Here is a 27546-nt window from a genome sequence, read left to right as displayed (position 1 = left end):
AAATTTTCAATGATTTTGTAAAAGTAAACGTTTTGAAAAGTCAATGTGACACATCGGATTCGTATCTAGGTCATGTACGGATTGAGGGTGTTACAAAAAGTGTCAAAATCTTAAGAAAATTGAAGATTTAGAAAATTGTGAGTTTTCTAAATAAATTTTGGATTTTTTAGATATTTGAGATTGTTTTCTTGGATGCGATCGAACTCTAAAAGTTGACTGTTTTCTTGGATGCGATCGAACTCTAAAAGTTGACTCACAAATGACTTGAAATATTTGCCACGAATTTGGTGATTTTGAAGTTCATGTCGTGATTAAAAACAAAAACTTCCATAGGTTGATATAATTGGTTAGGTGGTATGTCTAAATGTTGTGAATTTTTCTTATTCATTTGGTACGCTTCAACAACATTTGATGGTGGTAATCAACATTTGTGTCATTTAAAGGTGACAGAAATTTAAAGCTCCTATGTCACTTTTATAGGGGAACAGAGCATCTTCTATCAATCATGTCTTGACCAACTCCATTCAATACATTATACAATTAAAGACAGACAATCAACTCGATTCGATACAAATAATGACAGACCGAAAGGGATGAACGGAACATATATTTTATATATATTTTTTATATTTTATAATAAATAAATTAAAAATCTGTTTTTGCCTCCTCCTAAAACTTTAAAAGTTCACCCATAACATACATAAAATTTTACGTTCGTCCCTGAATAATATAACTCCGAGACGAGTGGTTTAGGGTGTGCATAATTTAGCAGTAAAAATGGGATTTGTACTACGTGCAAAAACGAGAATGTTATGAATAATTCTGCTTATTATTAACCAAAGACAACAAAGTAAAAATGCTTTCCCCACTTAACCATCCAAAAAACTGCTATAGATAAACATAACATAGTGAAGGCTGGTTCCGAACAGAATTTATAGCGAAGTTGGCCGAAATGTGAGCACTAATTACTTACCGACAGTAGCTATGAACCATCACGGGGAGTTGTCTCGAATCTACAACTATCAATAGAGACTGCTTCCTTTAGTTACAAAGATATGCATCCAAAAACTGCTTACTCAGTCCTCCGTAGCAGCTGAGGCAAGTTCTTGACATCCATCATCAAACAAATCTGATTTAGGCTTTTGACTGTATCGGAAAAGATGGCTATGCAGCACTCAAGCAATTCTCCCAACTCCCGTATTTTGAACTAAAGCTGCCACCGCCGCTCAGTTTTGCATGATCGGAAATAACCGCTCGGGCACAAACATCCCAAGTCCTTGCTATGTCACTAAGTGACATGGGCTGTGGAAGGCTACGCAGTGATATACTAAACCTACACTTTGCTTTCACTGAAAGGTCTTCATGCTCCTTACTGTGAGACAGAATATGACATCAAAAATTATTTTCTAGCAAAAATATCAAATAGAGATATCTAGACTCAAACCAACTTGCACTTTTGCCGAAACATAACGCATGCCAAATGCTAATAACTGCTTACAAAGTTTTCCTCTGGATATTGAAAAACCTAAACTTAGTTGAAGTTTATATATGATTAACAATAGTTAAATCTTTGCACAAGATTCTTTCGTCCTTGATGAAAATGTTATCACCTCGCAGTTTTTACTTTTGGAACTGTACTCGAATAAAATAAATATAAGCAAACAGTTGAAACAAAACCATGATGCATGATAGTTTCCCAAAAAGAAATTGAACAGTTTCTAAACAGAATACCAGCCTATTTAAAGATGGGGAAGAAGAGAACGATTGGGCTTCAAAGAAAAATGTTTCCTCACCTGACTCCAACCGGAAACTTGTCTAATACGATCGGAGAACAATTTGGATAATTTGTGGGGACTAGCAAATGCAAGGGCTGAATTGGTGACTGCATAGCAACAAAGCAGATATAATGCCAAGAAAATCATATAATACTTTCAGGTTATGACATCAGTTTCTTTCTATGAGTTGAAAGCTTACCATTTGTACTGACATGTACTGTGATTTCAAGTTTGAACTGAGAGCCACAGCACTGAAAGAGCACTTGACAATGGTTCCTTCACCCCCTTCTGCAGTTGAAGCTGCTGCAGCAGGATAAACATCTTCATCACTGATATCAACCACTGTGTCTATAAGTCTTCCGTTTATTTCCCTTATTTCTTCCAAAAGGGAGTGATTAGCCTGCAATGGCTTCCATATCATCTTTTATATCTTAACATATGAAGCAAAGTGCAGCTATCTTAGACAACACCAAGTTAGGTATAAAATTTATCTTGCAAGCATTAAATTGCCTCTACCAATGCTACGCAGAAGTTGAAATGTGAAAAACCAAAATGTCTGTTCTCATTGACACAAAGTGATTGAACATCAGAAAATATAATGGCAGTCGGAAAATTTTATCTGCCTACATTCAGTGCACCACTGAACAATATAACTCTAGAATTTGGAGGACTTCAGGTAAAAACCTCAGGTTAAATTTCCAATCACATCAGGCATTATATAAAGCTATAAGGTCAAAATGGAGCATGAAATTCAACCGAAAAATTAGACATGATCTGGAAGTATCTATAACTAATATTTTCATTACTGATTTCCTTGACTAAATGACAGTATGCTCATACAGGATTATATGCATTTCACGAGAGAAAAAATACCTAGCAAGAACCATATGATTCGGAACAAATATTAACAATGATGCATGTGCTGAAAAGGTACACAATTTTTTCTTCGCCAATATTCTTGTCATCTTTAATCTTTACCTTAGTCACAAACATAAATGCAAGTATGTAACTAAGTAGAGACAACTATGACAAATTGATTCATAAATGCAAATTGATTTTGCTAAAACTTCTGTTAAAGTCTTAAATCTTTTTTATAGCTTCAAAGAGAAACTCCATAAACTCCATATGTGTTCAGCTTGAAAAAACCTATTCCTTAGGAATAGAATTAATGTCTGCGCTTTTCAAGACCTGCAACTGCACCGTTTCCTGATTCTCACCTAAGAGTTGATAATGGTTTTCCTCGAGATATTATCTCTCAAGGTTGGATACAACTGTGATTCCCAAGTCACGAGTGTAATTAAAGGGGTACTAATACTAGACATGGTAAATAGAACTTGTCTACAGTGGCAAGTATGAAACCATCAGAACTGGAAATTAAATGGATAACATAGTAGTTAACCAGCAGCATGAAAGTTGAAACAGACAAATACTCGAGAATAACTGCTTCAGAAAAAAAAAGATAATGTCACATTAAATAGATAAGTAAACAAAAGATTGACGTGATGCAAAAACTTTGCAAAAATTTGTATGTCAGCAACAGAAAAGTGACACCCTCTTTCTTTAAAGTTACTGCTTGCTTTTGACAGCAAATTTACAAAGTTCTGACTTTAAGGTTATTTAAGATAAATTTCAAGATTTTTATCAAATTGATGTTTAATGGCTTCTAATGCCAAAGGTACCTGTAAAATATTAGGAAAAGAATACTTGTATTTTATTCATCAACATTATGGGTATAAATACGAGTATCAAAGTCCTATAATATGTAAAGTAATATCCTACAGGGTAATATCATACGTTAAATACAATATATATCAACCCTAATATTTAGCCTGTAAATCTGTAACAGTACCAAAATAATAGATAAGAAAATAGAGACAAGGTAAGATGCTTAGGTGTTTAAAAAGAAATGAGAACATACATAACTTCAAAACATTCCAAAATGGAGTGATGAACATTAAATTCGACATTAGAAGCAGTACAGTACATAGAAATTCAGCCATATATATGAAGTGCTGGAATAGGCTTCCTAAAAAGCATAGCAGAATGCATTTTTGAATACATTTTTAAAAAGTGCACCGTGGACAAGGAATAATACCTCAATTCTTGGCCGCTTGACACTAGACGTAGCAGTTGACTCTAAGTCAGATGTCGAACCAGTTAGCCGTTTGAAACTATCATTCAAACTGCCAGCAGATGATACAACATTTAGGGGCATGGCACTAGTGTGACGCCTAATTTTCTTTGACCCACTCATTCCGTCTTGACTGATGAAATTTCTTGCTTGCAGACGACACTTTGTCATGGCAACCAGATCCTCACCTACTGCAGCCCTGGACCCATTACCTGGGGCTGAACCTGCTATCCTGTCAGTCATGCTGATAACTGAGCCAATGTCACTTACAGCTGCACCCAATGCTACAGGTGAAATGGATTTCACCTACAAATGAAATGCATTAAAAATCAAATTAACCCAATATGATTTTGAAAGAAGAAAAGGAGAAAGAACTTCTACAGCCTTAACCATGAAAGAAAGGGAAGAAGTGACAATAATAGAGCTTCACTAACTGCTTTCATTAAACGTTCAAGAGGTTGCTCCGTATTGCTTGACTTGCTGGAAACAGCTGTCAAAGCATTAGCATGAGTTCCATCTGCACCAGTAAACTCAGCAAGCAGAGGTGAGGCTGATATGCCTGGAGTGCCGATTGCAAGGGATTGGGAGCCTGCATGAACACCAGTTCCTTGTTGATTTCCGATAGTAGCAACATTTGTGAGAGAAGTTCCCTGAACAGGTTTTTCGGATTCCCCAGGCATAGGTGATGGAGCCAACGGAGTTGAAGGTGAAGGAACAACAAAAGGTGAATTTGCAGATTGCAAGGGAGTTCCAGATTTTGAGATGGATGTTATCAGGTTTTGCTGATCAACCTGTGGGGAAGAATGCTGAGGCATCTGAGGAGATGCAGCCTGAAGTAGCTGCGGTGAAGAAACGGGAAATTGAGCACCTGGTTTCAACTGCTGATGGGTATAAGATTGCCGCTGGCCTGCCGGAAGATGTTGGAATACCCCAGACTTAGAACCCATCCCCTGCCTCATATCATTCGCATCACTCATCTGATGCAGCTGGGGCATCTGGTGTGTCTGCATTTGAGTGGACAGTTGTTGCTTTGCTTGCTGCTGCGGCTGCTGCAGCTGCTGTTGTTGTTGCAGTAGCTGCTGCTTCTGTTGTATATATTGGTGCTGCATTTGGCGTTGTTGAAACTGTTGCTTGTACTTTTGTGACTGTAGCATTTGCTGTCCTTGATGTTGTTTCATATGCTGGTGCTGAAGCATGCTGGAACTTGACTGAAGAGGATTAATGTTATGCGGCAGGACACCTGCCCCACTTTGTGATGACAAGCTGTTAAAATTTGCCTGCTGGGAAGTACTCACAGGATTCTGTTGTAATGGTCCTGAAGCAACCTGCTGCATTGAGACAAGGGTATTACCTTGTCCTGAATCCATATTGGAACCTGGCTGTAATGAATTTAACTTGGTCTGCTGTGCTGTCGAAACCCCAGGTGACAAAGAATTATGCTGCATGCTTGTCATGTTGTTAGGCTGCATTGCTGGCACAGAACCTTGTAAATTTATCGACTGCAACTGAGGGTTCATTTGATTATCATGAGACTGTGTCTGATTCATTTGTGTTTGTGCTTGTTGCATGGAATGCATATGAGGTGGAGGAAACTGTCCTTGCTGCAGCATCGAGACAGGCTTCCTTGGCCTATTGGAATTCACAAAATTTATTATCTGATTCTCATACGAACTCAACTTCTCCTTGAAAGGGGCTGTTATACTCGCTTTGGGAACAGATAAGAAAGCTAAAATGCGCTCCAACATGGCCTTGAATAGTTTAAACTTCTCAAGCTGCTCAGACTTTGGCTGCTGTGGATTAGAATCATGCTGGACAATAGGACACAAAATTGTTTTAAGCAGCCCAAGTAAAATTGCAAACCACTATTCCACCAGATAAGCATAAGTGAGACCACTAAACACTGTCTAAAGGAATAGGATTCAAGGAGCAACACAAAAGTGGGGGCGGGATCAAAAGCTTTAACGTAGAGTAGTAACAGGTTCTCTCAATTTTGTTAATAGATACAGCAGCAGAGTAAGGTGCAGAAGGGCTCTATCACTCTTGAGATGTTAAAGAATGCATATATAAGATTATGCAATGAATAAACCTACCTGCTGCAACTTGGTAGCAATTTTCTGGTACATCTCATTTAATTCAGGCAAGTATGTCTCCTTCAATGTCTGGATCTGTAACGTTAATTCAGGCAGACTGGTTAACAAACAATTAAACCACTCAATATCCAAGTTTCATTGTTTATACAAAAAAGCAAAACGATTTTTCCGTTTTCTGACTAGCAGGCAGTGATTTTCGTTAAAATTACAGAAGAAACAAAGGAATCAATAAAGGCTTAATATGAAGTCAAGCATGCAGAGGATATCCTTGGTCATGTTTCCCTGTTAAAAAATTAAATAGATCTTTCGTAGAGCAGTGAACAATATGCATTTATTTTCTTATTGATAACAAACTAATAAAATGCCTAAATTTCTTTAACAAAATTTATTTTAAGTTGCTAATTCTTCTTTTTTAAGTTCCTGTTAACAGACACATCCCAATATACTGTAATATTCCTTTTTATAACCAATTTCCTGCAGATAAAACCTAATTAAAGCCAACTTGTAAGTACAATATTATCTATAGGAGAATAGTCAAGAGCTTTTACCTTCTGATATACCTCTTCTTGCAAATCACCACCGTTAGCAAGCCCTGTTTGAGCTGTGGAATCTAAAGATGCTAAAAAAAGGATCATTACACACATGAGAAAAACAAAAAATTTTGGAGGATGGAAAACATTGAAATAGATAGTTTATAGAAGAAAGGTACAATTGAGCAAAAAAAACAACCAAGTCTCATAGCAAATTAAGGTAGACATAGCATAGAAGGGTAGGTTGCAATCAATAATCAAATTCCTATGTCATAAAATTCCATCAGACCAGCCATGACTAAAAGGCATTTGAAGAAACCATTAAACATATTGGACAAGCAAACAAGAGGCTTTTATTGCTAGTTCCTGTAACTAATCATGCAAATCCAAGTTTATGGGGTTACTCATTTAAAAACACACTTCCTACAGTCACATTTCAGTGCCTTTTTCTTTTGGGTACTCCAAGGCATCTATCTACTTCTCTACAAAAGCAGCTAATATGAAATTTCTTTCCATAATGACACAAACACAACTAGCAGTTCAAAAGTCATTCTTATTTTCAAGGCTACGTTTTTTAGTTTCTTGAGTTGACAGATAAAAGAACAAAAGAGATCAGTTGGAATAGGTGTAAATGATGTGAGTTGTAGATAAGTCTGGGCAGATTTGGTTTGTTATCTGTAGATAGCTTCTAGTTAGTTAGGATTAGATATTATCTTTAATTTGAAATTTAAATATTGTACAGTTTGCCACACAGCAACCAAGTAGCAGCTAAGTAGGAGTAAAGCTCTAGGATCTCACCTTTAAAAAGGTTTTCTTTTTGTAAATATTGAATGATGAAATATACTGTGAAAATTTTAACAGTTCCTACAAATGATTGATAAGTTTAAGTAACATGTGAAGGACGACCTAAAAGAAAGTTATGCTGCTACCAGCCTATTATTCAATGAAAGAGAAATATGTTAAGTTAATAAGGGTGAGTCAATCTAAAAGCATTAAGAAACTTATTGCACAAATTATACCGAGGAATTCAAGGTTCATATAAAATTTTAATCAAATCTACAACAGAATCTCATGTCTCAACAAAAGCCGTGAGACTCAATCCAAGGACCACACAATTTTGAGGCCTTGACACTCTTTTGACCATCTAATGCATGGATGAACCAACTTGCTTTTACATTGTGCATCTTTCCAAAAAAACTGACATTGGCAAGTTCGTAGACCCTCTAGTTTGATGCAAAAACTCATTGAACAAAAGAAACCAATTATCGTCAATAAAAAAAAGAGAGGACCAATTATTTGTTGAACAGGTGAAGAGATTAAAATCCAGAAGCTGCCTGTGGGCTGACAAAACCATAGCAGAATAGCTGCAGGAACGCATCAAGAGTAATATAATAGCACAATCACAGCATTCAAAACCTTAAGAGTAACATGGATGACAAACAAATGTTTCTTGTGTCGTACAAAGTCATGCAATGCCAATCATCAGCTGAATGAAAGGCTGCCACTAATTTTTTATATAAAGTATTTGATCCTAGGGCTAATCAACTAAATAAAAAGTTCTTTGATGAGATAACATATCACAAGTTCATAAGGAGTTTCTCTTAATCTCCTAAGTTGGAATGGAATTACTTTCTGGGTAAAAATGCAATGCAAAACGATACCATCACAGGAAAAGTTGCACAGATCAGTTAAATAACACAAGCTCTGAAAGCAACCAAGCAAAGAACATGGGCATGTAATGGCATAGATTAAAAACATACTTGATGATGTCTCCTGAACAGCTCTTTGTGATTGATACAACTGCTTTTGCTGGTCTGTCAAATTTTGTGATTGAAGCAAGGAGCTTGATACTTGACCTGATGTTTGAATCCTTTGCTGCATATTTGGTTGTAACTGATTCGGTTGCTGTTGCAAACCCAATTGTTGCTGCAAATTAGACTGTGATTGCATCTGCGACATCAGTTGTTGTTGCTGCTGTGACTGCTGGGATGCCTGCCCTTGTGTTGGTAACAAATTAGATGCACTCTGCTGCGTTTGTTGGAGTGGAACTTTAGGGTGGGATAGCATGTGTAAAGATTGCTGGTTAGTTTGCATGCTTGAGTTACCCGACTGGTTTCCAATTAATTGTGGTTGCTGTTGCTGTAATCCAGAACTATTACTCTGAGGACCCAACTGTTGCTGATGGATATTTGACAGGTTATTTTTTTGAGCCATTAACTGCTGCCGATGCTGTTGCTGTAGGTTTGGAAGATTATTAGCCTGGCCTAGCAACCTCTGCTGCTGCATTTCCGCAATGCTGTTTTGTTGTCCAATTAACAGATTTTGCTGTGTATTTGCAGCATTTGTCTGGTGTCCCATCATTTGTGGCTGCTGGTGTTGTGGCTGTGGAGGCTGCTGCTGCTGCTGAGGCATCATTGATTGCTGAGCCATTGGTGTTTGTTGATGAATACCAGAACTGGCAGCCTGTTGTGCCTGTTGCTGCTGTCTAAACTGTTGATGTTGCTGAAGTATAGACTGAGTTGACTGTTGTAGAGAAGATTGCTGGTTGTGTTGTAGACCAGGAACAGGAGTTGCTTGCATGGAAGACTGCTGTATAATGGATGAGGTTTGTATACCAGATTGCTGGGAAGATTGCAACTGAGTAGGTGGTAATAGGGTCTGCTGTTGCTGCATGTGAGACTGCATAAGTGAGGGCTGGAGATTTCCCTGTTGAATCTGTTGTTTCGTAAGTTGGTTTTGTAACTGCTGATGGTATAGATGCTGCTGCTGTTGTTGCTGTTGCGGAAGCACCTGTTGCCTTCCTTGCATTTGTCGCTGCTGATTAGCAAAAATATTGGAAGACATCCCATGCCCCACTGAGTTCTGTGAAATTCCAGACATGTTCTGCATGTTCGAATTCTGGCCAACAACATTAGGTACAGGATTTTGGGTTAGACCAGATACAGTAGGTATTCCAGATTGTAAACCAGCAGAACTTTGAACTCCAGCAGATGCCATGTTATTTGGAACACTCTGGGATAACAGTTGTGCTTGAGATTGATTACTTTGTAACGAGATAGGAACTGATTGCCCCTGATTGTGAACTTGGTTCTGCATGCCTTGAGAACCTATCCAAGATATTTATATTCAGAAGGAGAAGTTGGAGAAGAACCCACAATAACTGAATTGAAAAACATTTAGAACTAGATAAAAAATTATTCCTAGCACATGCAGAGGTGTATAGAGTGGTCAACTCAGCAGCAAAAGAACAGAAAGGATGAGTACATGAAAAGAATTGTACTCACATAAAGCAAAATGAAGATTCTTGATATTACCTGGATCAGGTGGTTTGCTGTTATTCCCTGTGTTGGGTATAGCATTCTGAGACTTGTTCTCCATTGTAAGCATCTTCAAAGATATTCTCCTTAGATAATCAGTCTGAACACAGACAATAACGTTAAAATCAACTTATATTCAAATAGAGAACACCCAAAACAACAATGCATCCAAGCATGTTAAAGAATGCCACTTTCTATTATTACCTGGCTGGTTGCAGCTGCAAAAATCTTATCCTCAAACCTTACAGCAATTTTCCTGAGTTCATTTAAACCATCTTGACCAGAAAATGGAAGGTGCCTCTTCAATGTATCCATTCTACATACACAAGACATTGCATAAGTCATTGACACAAAAATACGTACATGTAAGAATCTTCAAATGCTAAATAAATGAATGCTAAGGACCAAGTTATCAGGTTCATCACAAAACACAATCAAATGAACACTAACCAGGATATTATATAAGCACCAAAAAGTTTTCCTCTATAACGTTTCAGGACGGTCATTTAAATATCAAAAAGCCACAACATTGGAGCTAAGCATAAGGATATTTCTATTCCTAAGGACTCTTTAATTTCTGATCCTTCAATAGGGGATTCTTATTCATCCTACAATTTCCTGAAGTCTTCTATTATCCCTTGGTTACCTCCTCCTATGGGCTTCATAAAATTAAATGTGGATGCTGCCACTAGCAGTGATTGGAAGAAAAGTGGTCTTGGAGGTATTTTAAGGGATCATTCAGGTGCAATCTTAGGATCTTTTCAGGAGTCTGCGGGTTCGGGACCTCCGACATTGATGGAACTTAAAGCTATTCAAAGGGGTTTTTCTTTCTTGGCCTCTTTCCAAGGGATGGTTAATGATCGGCTGTTTGTTGAGAGTGATAGTAGGGTAGCAGTAGACTGGATTAACAATGTTGATTCAAGCCCAGTTGTGTATGCTTCTATTGTTAGAGATATAGTTGTTAAACTTAGAATTTTTGGGGGGGGTTGTTAGATGGGTTGCAAGGACAGCTAATATGGATGCTGATGCTTTAGCAAAGGCTGGTATAGGATGATTTTTATGTCATTTGCACTGTTCGTTTGTTTTCTGGTTATTGTTCGGAAGGGGGTTGTTGCTTTTTGTAATGGTTATTTAGCTTATCTTTTTATAGGGTGTAATTCTTATTTTCTTTAATGAAGTTCTAAGGCACTCTTTTCCTCCTTCCGCTGATTAAGGAGCTTCCATACAAGCTCCATTAATCAAGAATGGGGTTTTTAATGAGGCCTTCAATTCTTATAAAAAAAACCGATATAAACAAGTGACTGTCATGGCCTTCATACATCAGCTATATTCAAATAGACAACAACCATAATTTTCATTGTTCAAACAACGAAGTAGAAAGCAATGCTACTTAACATAAACAAGTTATTTAATGAAAAGTCATAATTCAGTCAGTAAGAACAAAATAAAACCACCAATTCATAGTGCACATGAATAAGATAACAGGTCCCAAGCTTACAAGGAACCAAAGATATAAAAGAAAATATATTTATTATTCAATCACATAAATTCATTAAATGATGAATCCCAATATGCCACATAAAGTTGGGCACAACAGCTTAACTGCATCAGGTTCCAGATATGCTGCCCATATATTGTGCTCTGGGTAAGACTTAAGAACAAGCTTTGGTTCTCAAGCCATGTCTTTACAAAACAAAGAAAGTGATTTGGAAAAGGAAATAAACCGTTCTTAATGGTAATGTTTGGTTCATAACAATACTAACAGAGACTACGAAACAAGCCACAAAATCTCAGTAGGTTAAATACAAGAGTATTTAGACAAAAATAATACCATAAAATTCACTTACATCTTGTTGACTATTCTTTGTCGTGAATCTGGATGCAACTGGGCTCTCCAATCACCTGGATCCATGGGGGGCTCTCCACTGGGAGGAGTAGACCTCCAGTTATTGGTATCCATCAAATTCTGACAACACCAAAAGAGAACGGTCACAAAACTTCCAGATTAATTTTTTGTTATAAATTATGGATCGTGAAAAAATAAAACTAGTAAGTTTGGAAACAAATCCCTCAAGTATGCAAAATATCTGACGAAGTTCTTTCATAAACACTTCCCTTCCACATGTTCATTTCCATCTCTTGATAAGAAACTCAGAGTAAAACACGTGGTTATTAATATCTCCTTACAACATAAATTGGAACATAAATACCGGTAATGTTGCAACATAAATTGGACAACGTAAATCATTTGTGCATCACTTTTAGCTCTTGACAGTGCAGGACAAATGCCAGACACTCTACAATTGAACATGATCTTTAACTACTGCAAACCACAATTTTTACAATTGGCTATCATTTGGTTGATACTTGATAGTACTATTATAATAATAGTAGTACCAATATCAAAACAAGTACTAGGTAACCTTCATTTGCAAGACTGTTAAGATTCCTTTGTTTTCTCTTTTTCTGTCCTAGGCCATTGACCGTTCGTAGAACACAGACAAACTCACTAAAACAGCACTACCTTCTTCCACCACTAAATTAGCAATGGCAAACATATCTAACATTCAACTAATTGCTATTCAGTGAATAACTAACGGTTAGTTGGATTCAGAGAATGCTACCGAGGCTCAGGTTTAAGAAAAAGTTTAGCCATCTTAACCAAAACCAACCGGACTTGAAACTCTTCCAGCTAAACATTTTTGACATCTTCCCAATGAAATTATCGCCCTTAATACGAACTTTATCGTGTATTATTACACGAAAAAAGAATAAGCGAATTACAAATATCAACAAAACCCATGATTTAAACTATTTTTAACATACGTAATTTAATTTTGGGGGGTTGCTTCTGGTATGGGCAATCCAAATATTTTAACAAGTTTTCTTTCTTTTACACATCATTTTTTTATAAAAAAAGTATTCAACGTTAATTAACTGAGAGATTTAAAAAAATAAAATGAAACAAAACAAAATCTTTAATTCTAACGACTTATAAAACATTTTCAGGTTAAACTTTCGAGGAAATTAATGCAACGGAATGATAAAACCTATGAAAATTTTAAATTCTTACCTCAACGAAGAGCTCCCAATCGCAATAGAAATGTCAGCCGAGAAAATTCCTCAGGGATTTTTCTAAAATACCGAATTTCCAGAATGAATTAAACTCACGCGGCCGATTCTCTTCGATTATACAGAAAGGAAATTCTACGCTTTACGTTTTGTTTTTCTAAAAGATGATCGGTGGTTTTTATTTTTCCCTTTGTGGAGAATCGAAATAATTAACTATTATTAAGTGAAATAACGAGGAAAATCACGCGACGCTTATTTGTTTGGTTGAAAAGAAAGCAAAAGAAAACAAGGGAAGAAGAAGAAATAAAGTATAGAAAGGTCATATATTATATATATAGACCGAGGTGGATGGAAAAGACTTTGCCGACAAGTTTTGAAACTTTAATTTCTTTTAGGTAAACTAAAATATTTAATGCCTAAACTATTATTTTTATTTCGTTTTAGTACTTAAATTTTATTTTATTTTATAATCATACCTAAGTTTAGTGAACTAAGGTATCCTCGAGGGGAAAATTGTTTTTCTATTAGTTAAAAGTAATTATAAAATAATATTTATTCAAAAAATTATTAATTATTTAATAATGAATATTTAAATATCTTTATAAATAATATAGTCAAACTTAGAATCTTTAAAGATAATAATTATCCCTTAATTATTAAGATTGTTTAATTTATACATCAAATAAAAAATTATTGGAAACCTCTCTTGTTTTGTTGGATATATAAATTGTTCTGACGTTGAGTATGATGAAGATGTGGACCTAATATGTTATTGGACTATACCCTTGGGTTATGATAATGTGTTTAAGTATTGTCACCTCTAGTTTAGATGGTGAAAGGATTATACCTAGTTTAGAGAACCTGGTTAGTTTTTTATTTTTAATAATTTAAATGATTACAAAATAAAATATGTTTAAAAATTAATTATTAATATTACATAAATATTTTATGGATACAATCACTAGAATTTGATATTTCTAAAGAGAACAATACTCTCTTTTATTACTGAAATCTCTTTATTAACATTATTTATAAAATATATTATTATTAAATAAATTTATGATAAATAAAATTATATAAAATTATAATTTTATAATATTCTTGTGTATGTAACGTGGATAATATAAAGAGAATAAACATATATATTTAAAATTAGTGATTGATAAAATGGAGTGGTTTCAATTATCTAATGGCAGATCAAAAATATTTTTTAAGGTAGACACATATATATTAACAATATAAAAAATATAAAATAAAAATAATTTCAGATTTTATATTAAACACAATTAATAAAATAAATAATAAATAAAAATAATTTAAATTTTACCTCTTTATTTTTTATAATTTTATCTCTTTATTTTTTTTATAAAATAAAATCCATCCCCAACTACGGTACTTAAAAGATCAAGTGTTAAATTCATGAAAGTACTTGCTAACAATACTTACAAACAGATCTTTTTTTCACAATAGAGAAAAATAAATAAACTACATTAAATGGTCATTGAAATATAAGTAGGTTTTTTCTTTTAATATTGAAATTTTAAAAGTAATGATTTGGTTTATGATGTTATTATGTTATAAAAAAAAATTCCCTTGACCGTCACTAATCATTATTGAGGTAACGGAACAATGGAACGCTGACATGACATGTTAAATTAATTGACTTGACACTCTTAGCTATGTAAGACGATATACTGACCACGTTTGACTCCTCTTTAAAATAACCTCGATCCCTAAGAAAATCATATTTTTAAAATCAAATACCGAGAATAATTTCTAAAAAAAAGGAATCATAAGTGGAGGAGAAGATGAAAAACTCGACTGACATACTACTTTTGCAACTGTGAACACCCAACACATATGTTGTTATTGTTGTCCTCTTGATTCTATTTGGTTCGTATTCACGTGTCTTCAACACGTACAATCGTTGTATCATGAATAAAAATCTATCACCATTACGACAGTGATACACACTCGTAAGATATAACTAGATTACGAACCGATAAACGTCAATAGTCACGTTTTTTAGGAGTACTGATAATTGTTTCAACCACGGCAGCGACCACGTCCTCTTCTCCCCGATCTCCAACGCCCACGATTTGACTGATTGGAGGGAAACTGTGGCGACTCAGCAATTGCTGGTATGATGAGTATCTCTTCCTCACATTTTAGATGTCCTTATGTCAAAATTTTGATAATCAGTATGACATTCAAGCAAGCATTCTGGAAAGTAGTTCATAAACTTGTAAATCCTTCGGTAAATATGAATGCCAACTTAAATTTCTAAATATTAATTTGCGACAATGATTAATGAACTAACTGTTGTTCTTATTACTTTTTTCATGTAGGAATTGGAGTAAGCCTTGAAAGGCAGCCTCTCTATTCCAGTTCTTCTTCATCAACTCCCCAGCTACTTCTGCAGGGCTGACATTCACCTCCTCTAACATCCTCTCAATCTGCTCGAAAACACCATCGTTGCCGATACCGAAATAGTTGAAGGCAAGTTGCTTGAATATGGATGCATTGCAGTACGACATTTGAATATTGTTGACGAAAACGGGTAAAGAAAACGAAAGAACACGAGAATTTTACGAGGTTCGGCAATGTGCTTACGTCCTCGGTGCCTAGGCGGCGCTAGAATTTTATTCAATGATATTTTAGGTCTAGGTTACATCTCTATTTATAATAGAAAACCCTGGTACATAATTACAAAATCAACCCTGTACCATACCGCGGGGGCTGCGCCCCCACACCCCCAACCCACATAATTCGTAACCCCACAACGAGACTTTTTATGAGCCATACATAACAAATCTCCACCTTGGCGAATATCCTGCCCCTTGGAAACTTCAATGTGGGTTGGGTTACCTTGCTTCTTTAACAACTCGAAACATTCAACAAGTCCAAGCAATGCTTGAACTTGTCTGTCGTAACTGGCTTGGTGAACATATCAGCGGCATTCTCATCAGTATGTACCTTCTGAAACAAAACCTCTCCAGATGCAACCAACTCTCTGATCTTGTGGAACCTTACATCAATATGTTTAGTTCTAGCACGATACACCTGATTCTTAGCCAAGTGAATAGCACTTTGATTATCACAAAGCAACTGAACTCCACCTTGTTGAACACCCAACTCCTTCACTAAACCAGTAAGCCATAAAGCTTCTTTTGCAGCTTCAGCCGCTGCCATGTACTCAGCTTCAGTTGTAGATAGAGCCACAACAGATTGAACAGTAGACTTCCAACAAATAGGCCCTCCACCAAGAGTAAAGACATACCCTGTCGTAGATCTTCTATTATCCAAGTCACCTGCATAGTCTGAATCCACATATCCTACAACCAAAGGATTATCCCGCTGACTCCCAAAAACAATTCCATGTCCCACAGTACCCTTTAAGTACCGAAAGATCCACTTGACTGCTTCCCAATGTTGCTTACCAGGTTTAGACATGTACTTACAAACTTGACTAACAGCATGAGCTAAATCAGGACGAGTACATACCATCGCATACATCAGGCAGCCAACAGCATTAGAATACGGAACCTTTGCCATATCTTCAGCTTCCTTATCTGTCTTAGGGCACTGTTCTGATGAGAGCTTAAAGTGATTCGCCAATGGAGTGCTAACTGGTTTCGCGCTGCTCATCGCAAACCTTTCTAGCATTTTCTCAACATAACCCCGTTGAGATAGCCGCAGTTTCCTTGAGTCTCTGTCCCTGCAAATTTCCATTCCAAGAATTTTCTTTGCAGCACCTAAATCTTTCATATCAAATTCCTGACTCAATAAAGTTTTCAAACCGATAACATCATCCATGTTCTTCGCAGCAATCAACATTTCATCAACATACAGTAATAGAAAAATAAAAGAACCATCATCAAGGCTCTTTACATAGACACAACAATCATACTCACATCGGTTGTAGCCAATCTTGATCATATAGGAGTCAAACCGTTTATACCACTGTCTCGGAGACTGTTTCAACCCGTACAAAGATTTCTTCAATCTGCAAACTAAATGCTCGTTTCCAGGTTGAGTGAAACCTTCAGGTTGCCGCATGTAGATATGCTCCTCTAAATCACCATGCAAAAAAGCAGTTTTAACATCCATCTGCTCTAAATGCAAATCCCAACTAGCCACCAATGCAAGTACTGCTCGGATTGAAGTGTGCCTGACCACAGGAGAAAAGATTTCATCATAATCAATTCCTTTCTGCTGTGAAAAACCCTTCGCTACCAAACGAGCCTTGAACTTCTCCCCCCTTTTTCTATTACTGCTGGTTTCTTCTTATACACCCATTTGCAACCAATCTGCTTCTTACCCTCAGGAAGGGGAACTAACTCCCATGTGCGATTGTGATTCAAAGACTCCATCTCCTCAATCATGGCTGCCATCCACTTGTCGTTTTCCTGACTAGTAACGGCATCATGAAAAGTAACTGGATCATCACTGCTAACAGTAAGTGCAAAAGATACCAAGTCTTCAAAACCCAATCTATTCGGAGGCTTTATATTCGTCCGTCTCACCCTGTCTCTGGCGAGACTATAATCCTGCAAATCATCCGTAGTGGAACCACCAGAATTCGGTTGAGAAGTTTCTGGTTTCTCAACTGGAAACTGATCGAAATCCACCACTGTCGTGTCTTGCTTCTGCTGCAACATAGACTGTTCATCAAAAACGACATCTCTACTAATCACAACTTTCTTCGCAACTGGATCCCAGAACTTGAATCCTTTGACACCTTTATTGTAACCCAGAAAAATGCACTCCTTCGATTTTGCATCAAGTTTGGATCTCTCATCAGCAGGTACATGCACATAAGCAGGACAACCAAAAATCCGTAAGTTATCAAAACTAACATCATGACCAGTCCATACCTCTTCTGCAACTTTCCCAGCCAGCGATGCCCTTGGCGATCTGTTGATAAGGTAACACGCCATGTTAACAGCCTCAGCCCAGAAGTGTTTGGGAAGCCCCGCATTCAACCGCAAACATCTGGCTCTTTCATTCAACGACCTGTTCATTCGTTCCGCAACACCATTCTGTTGTGGTGTCTTGCGCACTGTAAAATGCCTCTGAATCCCATGCTCCTTACAGAATTGTAGGAACTGTGAATCTGTGTACTTCGTACCATTGTCAGACCGCAAACACTTGATTTTTCGTCCTGTTTGGTTTTCTACCTCAGCTTTCCACAGCTTGAACTTCTCAAAAACTTCAGATTTCTGTTTCAAAAATACACCCAAACTTTCCGTGAAAAATCATCAATAAAAGTAACATAGTACCTAGATCCACCCAAAGACGATGTCGTGGAAGGCCCCCATACATCAGAATGCACATAATCAAGAATCCCTTGAGTTGTGTGCTTCGCAATCTTGAAACGGACTTTAGTTTGTTTACCAATAACACAATACCTGCAAAAATCGAGCTTACAGCTTTTGACACCATGCAACAAGTTTCTCTTGTGTAATTCTGCCATACCACGTTCACTAAGATGAGCAAGGCGCATATGCCACAATTTTGTCGTATCATCACAGGACTCAACAGAGTGAACTCCACCTGCAACGGTACTCCCTAACAATCTGTAGATATTCCCTGCAGTCATCTTGCCTTTCATCACAGTCAATGCTCCTTTAACAATCCGAATGGTTTCCCTATCCTCGTCAGCCTTAGGGATAAAACCATTCTTGTGCAAAGTGCCCAAGGAAATCAAATTCTTCTTCAAGTCTGGGATATGTCGAACACCACTCAACGTCCGAACGGAGCCATCGTGCATCTTAATTCTGACATCACCAATACCAATATTGCAACATCGATCATCACCCAAATAAACCGAACCAGAATTAACCGGCCTGTATGTCGAAAACCATTCCCTATTTGGCGTGATGTGATAAGAACATCCAGAATCAAGAATCCAAGCATCCGTCAATTGTGTCGTTGAAATAGAAAGCATATCACCCTCACTGCAATCAGAAGTATCATCCTCGACCACGTTCACAGACTTGGTTGAGCCATCACGCTTCTCATCAGTCTGCTTTTTCAACTTCGGACAGTCTCGCTTCATATGTCCCGCCTCCTTGCACTTGTAACAGTGAATCGTCTTCTTATCCCTGGATTTGGATCTGGAATTCCGCTTCCCGGACCCTGCCTTCTCTGGCTTCCGTCCACGATCTCGATTACCCTTGACATATAAGCTATCGGCTTGAGAGCTTTCCCCTGTATTCTGCTTCTGCTGGTTGTGAGCCAACAAGGCTGCAGTAATCTCCTCAACGTTGATAGTCTCTTTCCCATATGTAAGAGTAGTCACCATGTGTTCGTAAGAGGAAGGCAACGAACACAACAGAATCATCGCTCTGTCTTCATCCTCAATTTTCACATCAAGCCGAGCCAGATCAGAAACGATTTGATTGAAGACATTCACGTGTTGCGCCAAATCGTGATCGTCCTGCATCTTCAGCCCATACAGCCGCTGCTTCAGATACAGTTTTGTCGTTAAGGATTTGGACATAAACTGACTTTCCAACTTCCTCCAAATTTCGTCTGGAGACGATAGATGCATGACGTGATACATGACCTCGTCCGCCAAGCATAATCGTATGGTTCCTGCCGCTCGCTGCTGCAATTCTTCCTAATCTTCCTCATCCATCGACGCCGGCTTTGTAGGTCGCAAAGCCTTCAAGATCCCTTGCTGCGCCAATAGATCCTTCACCCTCGTTTGCCATAATCCGAAGTTACCCTGACCATCGAATTTCGCGACTTCGAATTTTGCTCCTGACATCTGATACCAATTGTTGACAAAACGGGTAAAGAAAACGAAAGAACACGAGAATTTTACGAGGTTCGGCAATGTGCTTACGTCCTCGGTACCTAGGCGGCGCTAGAATTTTATGCAATGATATTTTAGGTCTAGGTTACATCTCTATTTATAATAGAAAACCCTGGTACATAATTACAAAATCAACCCTGTACCGTACCGCGGGGGCTGCGCCCCCACACCCCCAACCCACATAATTCGTAACCCCACAACGAGACTTTTTATGAGCCATACAAAACAAATATGCATGTCCATCCGACCCGGTCGCACCAATGCCGGGTCTAACCGTTCTTTATGGTTCGTAGTGAAGATTATAATGCGTTCTTCATTGCAGCATGACCAAAGTCCATCAATGAAATTCAAGAGTCCAGACAGTGTCACTTGATTGTCACCTTGATTTCCATCGGACTCCGTCTCCAATTCTCGATTTTGTAGCTTGATCGAGCAGTCAATGTCCTCGATGATGAGTATGGATCGACTTGGCATGGTGAGCAACAAAAATCGAAGATCCGAGTTAGTATGGACGTCGGTGAGATCCAAGTCATAGATGTCATATTTCAAGTAATTAGCCATCGCTGCTATCAAGCTTGATTTGCCTGTCCCTGGAGAACCGTACAGCAGATATCCACGTTTCCAAGCTTTGCATACTCTTTTGTAGTATTCTTCCCCATTTGTAAAGTGTTGAAGATCCACCATTACAGCCCTTTTGAGCTCGGAATCCATAGCCAGTGTGTTGAATGTCATTGGGTGTTTGAGTTTGATCTCTTCCACATCCCATCTTCCATAAACAACTGTGTGAAGATTTATCGTCTTATTCTCTTCTCTCATCAACTTTGCTCTTTCTAAAACATAAGGCAAGTACGAATCGATCACTAAATCTTTGTTTCTCTTGTGAAAACTCAGCTCATATCGTCTAACTTCTGATCTTAGAGATGAATTAAGATCCCCACCATTGTTCTGATTCCGAGAAGGAACTGAGTCAACTGGTGAACAAACCAGTTGCCACTTCATCTCCACTTTCTCGAAAACATCAACCAAAATCCCACCTCGATCCATGGATAAAGCTAACTTGTTATCCTTCTCAGATTTTCCCACCTTAACTCTCTGGATAGATGGGGCTGCAGTTTTGCTTCCCAAGTAGATATCAGCAGCTTCAAACACTTGGTTGACAGCAAGCCCTCTGAATTCTTCAATCACAATTGTTATCTGAGAAGTGAAATGGTGAGATAGATTCTCTAACTTGCAGGAGAAGTAGTTCATGACTTGTGGAGGAAGGAAATCATTGACAATGGTCCGAATCACCATTGATGCAGCTGCTATGGAGCCTAGTGTGGATAGAAGGTTCTTACTTTTCATCGTTCTCCTTTGGGTCGACTTTTTTTTTGTGAAATTATGTATGGGAAATTGGTTTTGATGGTGGGTTTTGTTTTTTTGGAAGATCTTGTTGAAAAAATTTGCAGAATCTGTGTTGATGAATAGGTTGTGAGGAAATAGGTAAAACCCAGAAATTCTTGCTTTGGATTGAGATGCATCACCATATTTATGTATGGGTGTTTTGCTGACCATTTCAAAGGAGGGTCTAATATAATTCTAATACATGTTTTCAACTTTGACTTTTCTGTTCCTTCTTCTCCAAGCTCCTCATGACTTTTCCAAGGGAGAAATAAAATTCTTTCAAAGGAGACTGTTAATTTTAAATTCAATGTCAACGATTATATTAAACATGATGCGCACTATGGATGGTATTCGATCGAGCCGTGTCAAGTCAAATATTTTTAAGTTAATCGAATTGATGAGTCTTAAGTTAATCAAATTGTTCGAGTTTATGTTAAAATTTAATCATAAATATTTATAATGTTATGATATCAATTGATTTCAATTTAAACGAATTTTATAACTATATACGATATATGCATATATATATATATATATATATATATATATATATATATATATATATATATATATATATATATATATCATGTAAAGTTGAGAAACTCTACTAAAATTTTAAAATTTACTGATTACTAAAAAATCAATTTATGACAATATATTAATATATAAAATTATCTAAACGTACTAAAAATTATATTTTTTTTATATCTAAACTATTTAAAAATTGGATGATACAATTAAATTTAAACATATTTTAGAACTCGGTTTTCACGAGATATCAATTAAAGAAGATACAAATATGTATTTTCTTAGGAAAAATATATAAATTTTTAAATAAAGATAAAGGACGACGAATTTAATTCCACCCCAACCATTTTTGACTTTGATATTGCCGGTCCTTTTTCTGAATGCCATGAGTCCTAAAATTATAAGAAATTTACTATATTTATGGGTAGATTAAATTATATACTATTTAAATTTTAGATATTAAACTTTAATTTTTTTAATTAGAGTACTAAATTTTAATTTTGACTTCAATTATATCATTATACCATTAAAATTCAAACGATGTAATGATATGGACTAAACAATATTATTTTAGTGCGACTATTTAGGTCTAACGATGTCATTTTAGGCACTAAACTTTAGAGATGCACCGATTTTGTCACTAAATTTTTAATCATATTAGTTTTTGGCACGATAATTTTTCGACAACTGTCGACAACCAATCATCGCCTGTCACGGTCATCTTTCACGACAAGATCAGTACTAATTTCTTCTCTTAAGACTGGGTTTTCACGAAACTCACTCAAAATCAACGAAATTAAACAAAGAACCATCATTTTTAGTGATTTTGGGACTTTCTTAGATTTGAGGGGTTTGTTCGAAAATTCGAACAATGAGAAGTATTATTTTGAGAAGATGAACAACATAACTCAAAACTAGTCTTATCAAATGACCATCAAAGGAGATCAGAGTATTAGCACATGGAACCTTTAAATGATTTTTATCGTATTTGAGTGGATTTAATGAAAAACCAATATTATGAGAAGAAAGATGACTGAAATGCGAATGTTTTGATATTTATCTTGCAACAAAAAGACGATCGTTGACAGGCGACTATTGGCTATCAACGTCGATCTGAAAAATTTAGTGCCAAAAACATAATCTTTTTAAAATTTAGTGGTAAAATTAATCCACCCATAAAATTTAGTGCCTAGAACGACGTCATTTCTGACATCGATAGTCATGTTAAAATTATGTCATTTTTTCCACATCATCACGTTGAAGGAAAGTTTTTTCAACATCATCGTGTCGTTAAAATTTAATGACCCGATAACATAACTAAAGTATGAAAGAATAATTTTGAAGGTTAAATTTATAAAGAATGGAACCCATAGAAATTTTATTCCTAATGAATGAATAATTAATAAATTAAGAAACTATAATCCATTAAAATACGCCAACTTGTTTCTGCCCTAGGTTTGCCTTTATCATAATAATTTGACACAAGAGTTATATTATTAGTCAAGGTTTAATACTTATTTTAGTCCATTCCCTTTAGTAAAATTTTCACTTCATCACTTTACTTTTTTGTCAGATTTTTAACGTCAACATTTCCCTAATGTTACCCTTATTTTCACTTTCATTTCTCGTCCTAAAATGTCTGCTTATCCTCTCCTAAATGTCTGCTCCCTTGCTCTTTTTAATCTTAAACCAATTGACAAACAATCTTCTAGACCGACCAGGATCAGGCGCCCGCCGTAATCCCTCAACGCTACAACATCACTCTCTTTCCCGGTGATGGTATCGGCCCTGAAGTCATCTCCATTTCCAAAAACATCCTCAAACTCTGGCTCTCTCGAAGGTTTTATGTCCTTTTACCCGTTTTCTCTCTTTTCAGTCATCCCCGCTTAGTTATTTGCTTTGGTAGCAACATTTGGAAAGAAAGAAATAATTTTTTAGCTGTTTATTACATCTGAATATGTTCAACTATAATTGATATTTTCTAGCTTAGTAGTTGAATGTTTCTCTGATGTGTAAAGTGAAATTCTTGAGAGAATATGGAATTTAAACTGTAAATTGGACTAAGACAGTGGAATTAAACATTGTTGTAGGTGTTATACAATACATGTATTTGAACAATGTGCAGGTAGAGAAAATTGAAGTTTGAGTAAGTTTTCTTCACAAAAGTTTTGAAAGTAACAAATTATTTATTAAAATTATCAATTTATAATAAAACAGTCATTCACCGTTAATAGCTGTTAAACTGGGTGACAGAATGAAGATATGGTATGTTAAACTAATTTGTTTACCACTATTTCACCATGTTAGATGAAAATTGACCAACTTTTTTTTACTAATTCTTATCTCTTTTATATTTGTTTTTTTTCTCTCTTTCTCCTTCTTTCTCTTTCGTTCTCATTCCATCTCCAATAATTTTAAATTAACGATCAAATGTTTGATTTTTTTTTCTCTTTGCATAAAAGGTTTTCTCCCTCTCTAATGACAGGAGAAAGAAGAAAGAGAGAGAAAAGCAAATATAAAAGAGGTAAGAATGAATTAAAATAGAGAAAATAATCTCAGTGACCAAAAATCCCATGTAATTTACGATTTTAACCAACTTTTTCCGGATTTGCCAAAATGACCAAGAAAATCGCAATGCGATCGCTAATTCGCAACGCGATCTCCATTATCTTAAATCAGTTTCCAGATTCGCAACGCGATTATGACTATCGCAATGTGATTTTCCAATTTCGCGTTGCGATTTTCCCAATTCGCAATGCGAATAAGTAAATCGCAACGCGAATTGGGAAAATCGCAATGCGATACTGACTATCGCAACGCGATAATACAAAATCGCAATGCGATACTGACTTTCGCAACGCGATACTTACTTTCGCAACGCGATACTGACTTTCGCAACGAGATAATACATAATCGCAATGCATTTTCAAAGCGCCATTAGTATCGCAACGCGTATTTTATTTTCAAATTCCAAACACGAATATTAATATATTGGAACACTGAACCGTCTACAGTATATCCCGTAATCGCAACTCATAACCTAAAACCTAAAATCACAACTCAGTCTCATCTCCATCTCTCACTCTCTACGGCGACATCCGTCCCCATCTCCGACGAAATCCGTCCCCATCTCCGGCGAAATCCATCTATCTCCATCTCTCAGAGCCACCCTCACAATCAGAAATGGAAAATCAACCAAATCAACCACCGAGGGTTAGTTTTTTTAATTATTTTCATTTTGAAATTTTTGCATTATTATTAGGTTTTTCATATTGAAATTGATGATAAGTTTACTGGTAATTTCAATAATAGATTAACCATTTCACTTAGATTGCTTATTAAATCAACCGAGAATCGCAACGCGAAATGAAAATCGCAACGACAAAATCGCAACGCGATTTTAGTTTCGCGTTGCGATAGTCAAATTCGCGTTGCGATAGTCATTTTCGTGTTGCGATTTTCATTTTCAGAAACTATTCTTCTTATGCAAATTGAAACTTGAATGAATTGCATTACTTCAACCAAAAAACAAAGACAAATACGAAATTCACAGTGTTGCAAATTAAGTTTGAAGAATAAACTACTACTCTTTATGTTTATTATTGTTTTTGGTATATCTTCACAGTGTAGTTTTTGGTATATCTAACTTAGTATGTTTATTGTTTTTGTAGAACTTTTATTCGGCTCAATTGACCTTAAGAAATAAAGTAAGCCTGGCCAAAACAATTGCGTCGAAGCTTTCACCTGCACAAAGAAAAATGTTTGAGGATACTTGCTTCGGGCCATGGCTTAAAGTACAACATCCCGGTGGAGATGCGATGTTGACACACCTGTTTCTTCAAACCATGACTAGCGATCTACCATATACTATACAACGTCGTGACGAAGAGATATGGTTTGATTTTTCACCGGCATATACGTGTTTTGGGCGGGAGGAGTTTTGCTTAATCACCGGTCTACGCTTCGAACACGATGATGTAGGTCGGTACACTAGACATATTACCCGCCCATCATGGCTATCCCGGGTTTTTCCTGAGCTGGAGAGGCAGAATCTACACGTGGAAGACTTGACGAGATTATTGAATAAGAAAGATAGTTTTACTCGGATGGATGACGTCGATGTTGTCCGAGTATGCATTCTAATACTTTTGCATGCCGACTTTTTAGGCAGAGAGGCCAGACAACCTATTTCGAATGATCTAATCAAATTGGTAGAAGACCTAAATGCGTGGAACCTATTTCCGTGGGGTTCGTATTTATGGAAAGCTATATGGAATAAGTTATCGTCTGCCTTGGATGATCGAAAAAGTTTGCATGGCGATGGTTCCAAATACACTTTGACAGGCTTTATTTGGGCCTTTAAGGTAAGAATTTTTATATTATATTTCCAAAATTATAATTAATTATTTAACAATGACTAATGTTTGTTATTATATTGTTTGTAGATTTGGATATTTGAGGCCTTTCCCGCCATGCAGACATATGCAATAAAAACTTCAAATGATATTCCAAGGGCTATTTCCTGGAAGAGGAAACATACCTTGCAATGGGAAGATTTACTACGGTATACGACAATAAATAATGTAAGTTAACATAAATACTACCATATGTTTATAAACAAGTTATTACTAGTACACGTTTAACTTTGTTTGAGCTTTTATATTGTTAGGAGGCCAACACTCCACTACAGAGGCTGACACCCACGGAAGTTGAGCTTGCCACTGATTGGTGGCAAGCTAGTAAGCGTTTTTTATGGAACGGATGATGAGCAGCCTCCACATCGGGAGCCATCACCTCACCCAGAGCTATCACCTCACCCAGAGCCATCACCTGATCGACCCGACTATACACCTCCACAACGACAACCATCACCTATTCTGTCACATCATCGAGTCTCTTATCCACCATCACCTCAAGATAGGCGACCGGCAAAGATGCCACGACGTTTATCTCCCTGTTCTCCACCTCCACCTCCACGGGATGAGTTAGGGGAGTTACGTGATGAGGTCAATGCCTTGCGTGAGGAGGTCGGTACTTTACGCAAAGACGATGGTGCATGGCGTGTTGAGGTGTCTACTTTACGTGGTGAGGTAGCCGCTCTACGTGAGATGGTAGCATCGTTGCAGAATGAGGTTCATACTCTACGCAACGAGGTAAGTTTAAGATTTTTCATATTTAACTTGATGATAAATTTACTCGTAATTTTACTTAGATTAACCATTTCACTTAGATTGCTTAGTAAATTCATTCGGTTGCTGCCAATACTGCTAAACTGTTTATTCTTTAACACTGTGAAGTTAGTATTTGTTTTTGGTTTTGTCTTTTGGTTGAAATAATGCAATCCATTCAAGTTTCAATTTGCAGAAGAAGAATAATTTACTTTCGCAACACGAAACTTAAAATCATGTATGTTTAATATCACGAAACTTAGAATAGTTTCAATTTGTTTTTGGTTTTGTCTTTGTTTAATATCATGTCTGTTTATTTACTGATTTATGTATTAATTTTTTTTAGCGGCATGATAAGGTGGATACTTTACGTCGGGTTTTTCTTGCACGACGGAGTTCACGCATCAGACGGCGTGCACGTGCTATTACGTCTGCGTTCACCCCAATGGTGCGAAGACTCCACAAGAAGAAGCCCGACTCACCTGTCATCCCTCAAGAGTCCCCTCCAATCGTTCAAGAGGCCCCTATCATCCCTCAAGAGTCCCCCCCATCGTTCAAGAGGCCACTGTCATCGTTAAAGAGGTCTCTCCCACCATTCCAGAGCCCGATTCACATGGGGTAATATATCGAATTATTGAGAAACCCCTACTGTTACCGGACATGATGGATGAGAGTTGGCTCTCGTATGAGTTACCGGCTAGTACCCTTCCGGTATCTGAAGTGGAGAGG

At 36.8% G+C, this 27546-nt stretch overlaps 2 protein-coding genes and 1 pseudogene across 3 annotated transcripts; 1 reads left to right on the top strand and 2 right to left on the bottom strand.

Annotated features, from left to right (window-relative positions):
* Positions 1-813: 813 nt before the first annotated feature.
* On the bottom strand, positions 814-13217 carry LOC120159559 (mediator of RNA polymerase II transcription subunit 15a-like). Of its 2 annotated transcripts, none has more exons than XM_039170129.1 (12): positions 12917-13217; positions 11691-11809; positions 10048-10159; positions 9841-9943; positions 8287-9633; positions 6545-6615; positions 5997-6071; positions 4341-5714; positions 3871-4212; positions 1975-2175; positions 1794-1882; positions 814-1372 (listed from the first exon to the last, which is right to left on the bottom strand). In XM_039170129.1, exons 2-12 carry the CDS (start codon positions 11801-11803, stop codon positions 1165-1167), a joined length of 4035 nt encoding a protein of 1344 aa, XP_039026060.1. In that variant the 5' UTR covers positions 11804-11809; positions 12917-13217; the 3' UTR covers positions 814-1164. The 2 variants fall into 2 exon arrangements, with proteins under 2 accessions (XP_039026060.1, XP_039026061.1); XM_039170130.1 differs by having other exon boundaries at positions 6545-6606.
* Positions 13218-14961: 1744 nt separating this feature from the next.
* Positions 14962-20687, bottom strand: LOC120159531 (AAA-ATPase At5g17760-like). The gene is made up of 3 exons (XM_039170109.1): positions 19961-20687; positions 15236-15422; positions 14962-15092 (listed from the first exon to the last, which is right to left on the bottom strand). The coding sequence occupies exons 1-3, from the start codon at positions 20552-20554 to the stop codon at positions 14962-14964; spliced, it is 912 nt and encodes a 303-aa protein (XP_039026040.1). The 5' UTR covers positions 20555-20687.
* Positions 20688-23425: 2738 nt separating this feature from the next.
* LOC120159530 overlaps positions 23426-27546 on the top strand; it is a 72331-nt pseudogene continuing 68210 nt past the window's right edge.

This window comes from Hibiscus syriacus, unplaced genomic scaffold, assembly GCF_006381635.1.
Source record: "Hibiscus syriacus cultivar Baekdansim isolate YM2019G1 unplaced genomic scaffold, ASM638163v2 tig00111366_pilon, whole genome shotgun sequence".
Classification (NCBI taxonomy): Eukaryota; Viridiplantae; Streptophyta; class Magnoliopsida; order Malvales; family Malvaceae; genus Hibiscus; species Hibiscus syriacus.
This window is presented reverse-complemented; position numbering and strand designations above follow the sequence as displayed.

Bases quoted from the DNA above. Each gene is read 5' to 3' on its own strand.
- LOC120159559 (XM_039170129.1), bottom strand. From the start codon at position 11,803: ATGGATACCAATAACTGGAGGTCTACTCCTCCCAGTGGAGAGCCCCCC. The intron at 10,160-11,690 runs GTAAGTGAATTT...TTGTGTATGTAG, and splicing joins CAAAGAATAGTCAACAAGAT to AATGGATACATTGAAGAGGC. The intron at 9,944-10,047 runs GTAATAATAGAA...GTCTGTGTTCAG, and splicing joins TTGCAGCTGCAACCAGCCAG to ACTGATTATCTAAGGAGAAT.
- LOC120159531 (XM_039170109.1), bottom strand. From the start codon at position 20,554: ATGAGAGAAGAGAATAAGACGATAAATCTTCACACAGTTGTTTATGGA. The intron at 15,423-19,960 runs GTATGGCTCATA...TCCATATTCAAG, and splicing joins TGGACATGCATATTTGTTTT to CAACTTGCCTTCAACTATTT. The intron at 15,093-15,235 runs GTTAGTTCATTA...TTTTGACATAAG, and splicing joins AAAAAGTAATAAGAACAACA to GACATCTAAAATGTGAGGAA.